Below are 9,569 nucleotides of genomic sequence, written 5' to 3' on the forward strand. Positions count from 1 at the left end.
TCCCTCATCAGTCATCGCCACGTGTAGTGACCTAAGCAGAGGCTGCAGAGGTCAAGACCGCGCTGTCCATTTCTGTTTCTCCGCTCATGAATAAACAGAGGCTAGTGTTTGGGTGTGCATGTCCTTCAGGGCGATTACACACACAAAAAAACACATTCGCATACTCAAACAGCCTTGGGCCGTCTCCGCTGGCATAATTAGAAACATTTGGGATCATTTGCAAAGGGAGCACAAGTTGTGATGAGATCCAGATGCACAACTGGGTTTTGCCGAAATACAGGAACCCTTATTTTACGAGGGACGATTACTCGCTCTTCCTTACCCCAGGAGGTGTGTGCAAGTGACTGCGTTCCCCAATTTGTCTAGATATTTAATTGGTATTTTTTAAGTGGGGGGGGTCAACCACAATGAGGTCAGATTCTGGTTCAGGTGGTTTTATTATGGACAGAAAATAGTAGCTTCCCCAATGAAAACATCAATCATTAAAAAGTTAGACTTCACGATACATATACAGAAGCAAAACTCAAAGTATTCTTCCATGGTTCAAAGAAGCACACGTATTCTTTAAAAAATCAGAATTGCTGTCGTCTTTTGATGCATATTCCAGTTACCTAAGGAAGAGAAATAAAAATTACACTATCAGTACATACTGGCTAGTACGTAAAATAACATTGAACCCAACAAAAAAGGCAGCTGACTATTTTATGCACAAGTCTGCCACCTTGTGGTAGATGCTATGTAATATTTCCCACTAACCCAGATTGCAACATTGGAGTGAAGATGAATGTCAGGGATATGTGGCTGTGTGGTTATAGCCAGGATATGAAACTAATCTATGATAAGGATTAAAAATTCAGTTGAAGGTTTCAATTATGTATTGATACAGATAAGGTAAGTCTGTTCCTTACCTTTAGACTTTGTTCCTTCCCTCGACAAACAAATTGCTGACATCCGTGTATCACCTGCAGTCAGTTCATCTGTTTCTTTAGTATGCTGGGCGCATGAAATGAGACAATAAAGTAAAATCAATCAGCCTGTCATGCATGTTTATGTAAATTTCAGGCTATATCGGAAATTCAGCAGAGCTATTGTTTCTTTATCACCGTCCCTCATCATCCAATTCGTTGTCCAGAAACATCTGACTCTATCATGAGCTAAGGTTTACAAATTTAGAACTTCAGGTCATAATGTTAGGGTAGATCACAAATCGCTGACCTGGTTGAGCAGATCGGTTCTTCGTAACTCAGTTCACGATGGCAGAGACCTGCCTGTAAATGTTCTCATTTGCCGCCGTGCGGCACATGACTGACTCATGTTCCCCCGGTAAGCTGATGGATAGAAGGAAGGATCCCTGAAGAAAACACAGAGTGAGAAACTAAAATGTAAACAAAGCGCCAATGTGTATGATCACACAGAATTGTGTTTAAATACCCGGTAAAGGTCTACAGAGCGTCAATCGGACCTCAGGGCCTGACGTCTTGAACAACTTAAGTACTTTCTAGGAAAAAATATATAAATAATGAAAACAATACTAAACATGAGTTACACAATTATACATACAGAAGGTGGATTAGTATAAAAGGTGACATTATGATAAACAAATATTTACAAGAGTTCCATTAGAGGTGAACTTCCAAATTTAAAAGCCTAATCGACATACTGGGTAAGACAGCTCCTTGAGCGACTGGTCGTTGATGGCCAAAAGTACATCGCCCTCATTGATCTTGCCGCTCAATTGGGCCGGTTGGCCAGGAAAAAGCTGCTTTATCCGGATCAGATTGCCAACGTCAGAAATGGGCGGGTCCAGTTCACACATAACGAAGCTGAAGCCCAGACCGTCGGCACTCTTAGTCAGGGTCACTTCCTGTGAATTTTCTGAATTGTTTTGGTGAGGGACAATGAAGATGCAGGGAAGATGAGAGAATAACACAGAATGCTTGTTAGTGCACCAAACATAAAATGACATCCAATCGGGATTGTGGAGCGGTAGTTGCCTTCAGTGTACTAAGTAGGGCATGACCGATTAATCAGCCGGCAGGAAAAAAAGTGGCTCATTTCTCAGAAAATGATCTATGTTAAGCAGGAGGGACGGCAGACCCGAGGATAAGGAAGGCCAGAGGGATAAGAAAAGGAAGGTCAGGGTCAGAAAGGGAGATCAGGAAGAGGAAGTGTGTGAAAGTTCAGTCAGATGAGTTTGCCTAGTGACAACTCTCACGCAAAGATCTACAGTATCTCCAGCACAGTTACACTCATTCATCCAGTCTTTGGGTGAATTGTATTCTAAATACCTTACAACAAGTAACCCCAGATAGAGTCTGTGTGAACATACTGTCAGTCACAAAGTTGTAGTCCCTGGGTCCGTGACAGAATATGTGGGAAGGGGTGCTAATAGATGAGGCGTTGTTCAAACTGAGCTGCCTGGTAGCTGCATCCATGTTACGAGTGGCTTCACTGGTGTCATTGTAAGCGCTCAGAGAAACCCCGGGGGAACTCCTGAGCACATGCTCCACAACCAAAGTCACCATCTAGACAACAGGGGGTGGGCATATTTTTCATTAGCATCCCCCCTCAAATGTAGAATGATCATTCACATTTTGAACTTTACCTCCCCAGTTTTGCACAGACATTCCACGGCCTGTTCATAGGTGACACCTTGAAAGTTGATCCCATCAACCTCTAATATTCTATCACCTGGAAGACAAAACAAAACAGTACAATCATATTTTTTATATTCTTGTGGGGCCAGCATATAATGTGTGTTATGGTTTTAAAATGCATTCATTGATTACCTGCATGTATACGCCCGTCTCTGTCAGCAGACCCCCCAGGTACAAGGCTCTTGATGTAGATTCCGCCATTGGGAGCATTAGTATTGACATCGTCCTGAATGATTGCATTATTTCAGTACATATAAGTAATACTGCAACATTGATAGTTGGCTGAAGCAGCAGGGTTGGTATGATGAGCGATCTTTCTAATGCTGTTGGACCACGAATGTTAATGAGATTGAGTCAAGCAGACTTGGTGACCCACTCTGACTCATGCTCTTTTCCTGGCCTGCTTAACTGGCCTGCAGGTGGATGGATGCCAGAGTCATCACTTTCTGTAGAATCATTGAAGTCGCACTATATAGCAAATATTGATTTTGTGCACCATATTTCTTCCACATTTAGTCAGTACTCAGAGCCACACTTCCCAAGAAAACATTTTGCAAACTCACAGTGATGCTGATGCCCAGGCTTCCGGCAACCTTCTTGAGCTTCACTATCTTCTCCTCTGACTTCACACAATTCAGTGAGGAAGAAAGCGAATAGCCGTCCTAAAAATGACACACAACTGTTATGATATTTAATGTACATCTCGTGACTGATTATTTTGTGGCTGAGACGATTGGAAGGAATTTATCTTACAATACTTTTTGGAGTGTACAAGATGTGCACTTAAAACATTGCCATACCTGCGCATTTAGAATACGGACTTCCTGGGGAGGGTAAAGTCTGTTGCCAGTCTTTGGCTCCATCATGAGCGAGACAATCTCATCCAAGCTGTCTCCTGGCTGTCCATATGCCATCAGAGTACTTTGCGACTCATAATTTCTCAATGTCGAAGGCCGCTGAGTGTTTGGAGTTTGAGGGGCTGCGATTAACAGTAATGTTATTTCATTGGCTATGAAAAAAATTATTTTGTATAAAGCACGCTAACTACACACGTATGCCCACACACAGAGCACCTTTTGGCTGTGAGATAATGAGCTGCACCTCCTCCGGGCTGCTCTGCATGACCTCCGCTGCCTCGCTAAAGGTGGCGCCCTCCAAGCTGATATGGTTCAGAGAGATCAGGCGACCACCTAAGGGAAAAGGTCATCATAATTTAGGTTGCCACCAAAACAATGTTATGCAAAGTACAGCGTTCGTAATAGGATCTGCCAATATGCTTCATGGTTAAGCAAGATCATACATAACAAATAGAAATTATATTTAAAAAAATGAGTAATTCATTTTGTACCTGCTCGTATACGTCCATCCTTATCAGCAGGTCCCCCAGGCACTACAGATGCAATAAAAATGCCCAGCTCATAACGTCCCACCGTCTCTTCTCCCACAATCATGATCCCTGCATAAACACATGATTTGGAAAATGTCTACTGCCTTTATAAATGATGTTACCACTTTCAATATTTTCCAAGCATAGAAAATACAGCACAGCAGCCAAATGATAACACTAAATCCAACCAATCATTAAAAACTTGAGCCAAAACTGAAACCTGCTTGGAGAACAAACTTCTGAAGTGGTATCGTAAAATGTTACCAAGGCCGAGCTTTGGGTCTTTCTTGAGAGAAACGCACAGGACCTCTCTCTCCGACGATGGGCCTTGTTTAGTTGGAGTTTCTGTGGGCCATAGAAATCTACAATCAGGCAAATATTGTTGCACTAACTAAAGTGGATTGTAACTGGAAGCTAGTCTATACGTGAATGACTGGTTGTACCTCTGGCTGCTGGTGAGCCAAAAGGAGCTTCAGAGCCACTTCTCTGAGAACGGGCTGGAGAACGCATGCCAGTACTGCCGCACTGACTACTGGAGCATGTGCTGCAAATGAGTCATTTCGTAAATGCATTGCCAACAACACAGTCCTTAATATACAACATCAGTTGGAGTTCCAGGACATAAAGTTGAAGACGGTGTACCTTTGTTCATAAAGGTTCTGGCGCTGCTTTTTAAAGCGGGCCTCTATCCTAGCAGCGACATCCTCACAAAGCCTGGTCAAGGATTCGTTTTGAGGAGTGTTCAGACCGCTGTCATCTTGCGGTGTCTCCGAACCCACGATGGACTTGAACCGGCTGTTTTGAGTCCGGCAAGGGGATGCGTATTGAGGAATGTTTACATCTGGAAGCAAACACAACAAAATGATCCACCAAATTATGGTTTATACAGCCGTGATCATTTTAGCAGTCTTGATGTCGTAAAATTAACCTGAGACCAGGCTGTGGTTGAGCTGACGTGAATTCATTTCATTGTTGAACTTGTGCTGTGATGAGCAGAGGTTACACAGGTATTTGGCTATCTTTGACGTCTCTGTGATGAAGGTGTGTTTCTTCTTGCTGGCCCGGCACTCTATTATAAATCGATGCCTCTGAAAGAATATCAAGGATTTTTTTAAATGGGATTTTGCAAACATGAGTTGGATATTTAAGCATTCTACTCACATTGGAGGAAATAGTTTCGGTTTCCCGCCAATGAAACGTCTGGCTGGTGCTTCGGCAGCCGACTTTCACCACATAGACAATAACGCCTTTGGCACAAACTCCGAGGACAATTTCTCCTTCTACAGGCTTTTTTTCACGTGTCACACGGTGGAACAAAACACCGTATTCAGGCAACTGTAGACACACCTGCATCATTGGGGTTAGGGGTTAAAGTTAGGGTCTGCCTGTTCTCTGTAACCTCAATACGCGTCTACGATAATAAAGAATCTCGAATAAAATGCGTTACTTTGAGGAACTCAAGTTCAGACTCCTCTGTGAGCATCTGGGCATTATTTGTATGGAGCCGTTGCAATTCTTCAAGAATGTAAGGCAAGGCACGTTTCTCTATGACACTTTTGGGGACATATTGATCAGGGCGACAGTAGTTTCTACCATACACCTGGAATAAAAAAACAGCATGATTGTTTTTTTAATCTACTTGTCCCATTAAAATGCACCTAATGTACAATATGAGGTCTTTCTCCAAACCTGAGGCATGCAGTCCCCATACTCTGTCTGCAAGGCCAGAGCTCCGAGGTACAGAGCAGTCTCCTCATGGCAGGACAATCTATCGTCTAAGAGGTCTTTTCTAAGTTGGAGGTAGTACTGGTGGCGGGTCTGTTTGTGCCTGACAGGACGAGACTCTGAATCACCTCTATTAATTTCTAACAAAGGGTAAAATTTTCAGGGGGATAGCTAAGTAGCAAAAAATACTTACAAAAGTGTAGAGATGTCATTGACAAAGAATTTGACCCTGAAGAAAAGGACAAAGGTGGTTGAAGGCACTTTCTTCCAGCTTTCCGGAGCAACTTTGGAAATCTTGGTATCGTTGTCCACGAAGAAAAACTCATTATCTGATGAAAGAGAAAAGGAGACTTCGTTTGCGCATCCTTGTTGTTAGAATTGTCATATTTAATTGTCTGTCGGTGAGATTTACCATCAATGTAAGCAAGGGCGAAGTAAAAGTGTTCCACCAGGTTGGCATGAGCGACAATCATGTCAAACACGTCTCCGCCTCTGGTTTTCACTTCACATTTGATGGCTATGTTCTGACCGCTTGGCATCACCACAGTCAGTTCTCTCTGCGTGATTGGCGATTTCCCTTTTTTTGACTACAATATAAAGAAATCAAGATGGAAGAAAGAGTGAAAGTGTTTTTATTTTTGTATGACAAAAGCGTGATGAGAAGTAAAAACATGAATGATGAATTACTTTGGTTTCTCACCAAAATGGATCCAGGCAGCTCTAAGACAACAACGGGCTCATCCGACATTCTAATAAACTCTGGACCCATGTCCTACATTAAAAGATGTCGCAAATGAAAATATATAATCATTACTCAATCATAACCCTCAACAAAAGGAATTGACTTTTTGCAGTCACTGTATTTTCAATAACACTAATTTCCTATAGCAAATTTGCTCACCTTCATTTTCTTATCATTCAGACTCATTGTCGACTCAAACTGCATGAGAAATCTCGAGTTAGCACGCCGACCGCCATCTAGGTATGGGCTACAGACAGTGCGATTGAACTGTTGCCAGCTCCCATTACTCTCAGTGCGTCGACATCCCGAGGGGATCCTAAGCAGGAATGACTTTATCAGTCCTTTAAATCTGTCACTACTGAGATCTACTAACCAACGTTTCAGTTTTTGTTTGAAAGATGTGAGATGAGAATGCATCACTTCACTTCATACCCTGTGGACTCAGGTGTATAGGATGCTCCTGAGAATGTTCTGGAGATCTTCTTCTTTGTCATCCATGTAGGGTTACAAAAAGACCGGCCTGAAATACAATCCAGTACTGAGTAAGGTATACACGGTACATTGTGTGTGTGTTTTTTTTGTCTCACGTAATACAATTACTTTTCTTACTGTGTAACTTGTCTCTGATGATCTGACTGCGATCACTCATCAGGGATCCGTTTTCTGTCACTGACAGAGGCTCTACCTGTTGCATGAATATTTGGGCTGTCAGTTAAAACCAGCGGAAACCACCATGATCAAAGAATACGAGGTTCGTTGTCCGCTAACCGAGTTTCGGTAGATGTCTTCTACCAGCTGCTTGACAAGCCGCTCGGCCGGATAAAGCATAAAGTTCTTGTGGTGAAGCTCGCAGGTCTCAAGCACCGTCATCAGGTCCGTCCGCCTCGTTACCGTGTCCTCGCACATGCTCAGTAGTAAACCCTCCAGCTCTGCACTAAGCTGAACAGGCTTTCACAAGAAGCATGTTGATAAAGGGTTGATACATTTTCACCATCATTGGACACTTGAAGGAGCATAGTACCTGGTTTTGAGGTAGTTGATAATCCACGCACCAGTAAAAAGTCATACCCAGTGAGTATACAAGTGTCTGTGGGAAAGCAGGGACAGAGACAAGACCTTGTTATCCCAAGTGTGCTTTGCAAGGTGTAGCAATCCATTGGCCAATAACTATGTTCAAGGTTGTGGGACTGTTGCTAACTTTAGATGTAAGACGAGGTCTGTAATAAAAAATGTTTTTTTTTGCGGACCCCCTGAGATATCCTTGCCCCACCCTCAAGGAAAACGTCCTAGCTCCACCAGTGGACAGACTAAACCCTGTCGTGGTTGTCAGTCAAATCATCAAATCAAGGTACAAGTTATGCCAGACGTATGGGATTGTCCGTGTTTTATAAAGGCATTGATCATAGCTAGATTACTATCAACTTTAAATCTAAATTCCGATGGACTAACTTTGATATTGCTTAGTAAGCCCTGAATGTCATGAAATTCCTATCTTACTTTCGGCGTTTTCCACTTTAGCTACCACTGGTGTTTCTTGCTTTTAATAGGAAAGTAGTATCCCTGTAAATGTAAAAATAACTTGAAATTGTATGGTAGAGTGCGAAGACGGAACATGCACTGATCTGACGATTGTCACACACACATCTGGGTGTGGTGAAATTTGTCTCTGCATTTAACCCATCCCCGAAGGGAGCAGTGAGCAGCAGCGGTGCCGCGCCCGGGAATCATTTGGTGATCTAACCCCCCAATTCCAACCCTTAATGCTGAGTGCCAAGCAGGGAGGCAGTGGGTCCCATTTTTATAGTCTTTGGTATGACCCGTCCGGGGTTTGAACCCACAACCTTCTATGGTATCTACGAGATCATTTTTACAACCTTTTCAGCTGTGGTTCTTGTGGAGGCAGTGTGACCCTGAATGACTTCAGGAGCCACGAAGGAGGCCACATCATCATTTCGCCCACAGCTCTTGAAGGCCATACGCCCATTAGCGGACAGTAGCACCGTGCCTGGGCTGAGGACGCTGCACATGTTGCCAGAGCCTAAACGGAACACAGCAGAAACTTTTGGGGATGGCAGGTGGCTAATTTGCGGGAATGTTGTTGGAGGCTAATTACCTTTTTTGGAAATATCCAGTAAGGCCTCTGTGGTGACAAGCAGTAGACACCAGACCTCATCCTCATCTAGCGGTGAACCTCTGGCTTCTAGCACCTCTGCCAGGGTCACAAAGGTACCCATCCTAATGGAAAACACAGCTGCTGTGTGATTCATGAAAACCCTCAGTTTCTCTAGATATCAGTCAGTCATTGATGTCTAACAAACAACCAAACCAGATTTATACTTATAGGCATGTAAGGAAATGGAAGACATTGGTCATCTAGCAGTTGGGTTTTGATGGTGGAATAGCACAACTTCCGTCACATTTCCATGTACCGTATGTTAGCTCCAATTAATACTCTAAAATACACGTCGTTAGGAATGAGAGTCCGAATGTTTGTCTTTCTCAGTGTCAGTCTCGCTTCTTTCCCTATTCTGTAAATCAGCCCTGAATTGTCCATGTGAACACATGACCAAGCTCTCAATACAATTATAGATATGTGTTTCTCAATACTGCATTCACATTGGTTGCTAAACTGTAGTGTGAATATTACTAAGCACACATACCTCGCCGGTAACTCTAGTTCTGATATAGTGACAAAAACATACCATCACAAACTATTCTGCACCACAGTGCAGCTGGTACTGTGTATTTCTGGTGGTCCGTTAATCATACTTAAATGTGGTAGCTATTTGTTTACATGTAATGTATCTTACCTTATTCCCTTTAATTTCCCTCAGACATCCGCCTTGTGAATCTAATCCTTCCTCTTACACGTCCCCCACTTCCATGTCATCCACCTCTTCTTCGTCTGTCATGGCAGCTTGTCATTATTGACATCATTTGCTCCTGACAGATCTATTGTCTATGCAAAGACCAAAGACCACAGATATCATTTCCACTGAGCTCACAACTAGTGCCGTGTTGATTCTGTGTTTTCTGTCATTTTCTACTATTTTTAGAC

General features: G+C 43.0%; 1 protein-coding gene across 1 annotated transcript; it reads right to left on the reverse strand.

The window, feature by feature from the left end:
* Positions 1-436: 436 nt before the first annotated feature.
* Positions 437-9,529, reverse strand: frmpd2 (FERM and PDZ domain containing 2). Its single transcript, XM_037278012.1, has 30 exons — positions 9,322-9,529; positions 8,625-8,746; positions 8,386-8,549; positions 7,533-7,598; positions 7,280-7,459; positions 7,121-7,196; positions 6,944-7,031; positions 6,671-6,827; positions 6,470-6,541; positions 6,182-6,356; positions 5,963-6,098; positions 5,734-5,872; positions 5,492-5,644; positions 5,206-5,391; positions 4,973-5,132; positions 4,687-4,885; positions 4,488-4,588; positions 4,309-4,389; positions 4,006-4,113; positions 3,731-3,847; positions 3,458-3,636; positions 3,221-3,319; positions 2,790-2,883; positions 2,606-2,691; positions 2,330-2,525; positions 1,661-1,875; positions 1,432-1,498; positions 1,216-1,351; positions 909-993; positions 437-611 (listed from the first exon to the last, which is right to left on the reverse strand). The coding sequence occupies exons 2-28, from the start codon at positions 8,743-8,745 to the stop codon at positions 1,311-1,313; spliced, it is 3,456 nt and encodes a 1,151-aa protein (XP_037133907.1). The 5' UTR covers position 8,746; positions 9,322-9,529; the 3' UTR covers positions 437-611; positions 909-993; positions 1,216-1,310.
* Positions 9,530-9,569: the final 40 nt, after the last annotated feature.

The sequence above is a fragment of the Syngnathus acus genome, chromosome 19 (genome assembly GCF_901709675.1).
Source record: "Syngnathus acus chromosome 19, fSynAcu1.2, whole genome shotgun sequence".
NCBI classification, from domain to species: Eukaryota; Metazoa; Chordata; class Actinopteri; order Syngnathiformes; family Syngnathidae; genus Syngnathus; species Syngnathus acus.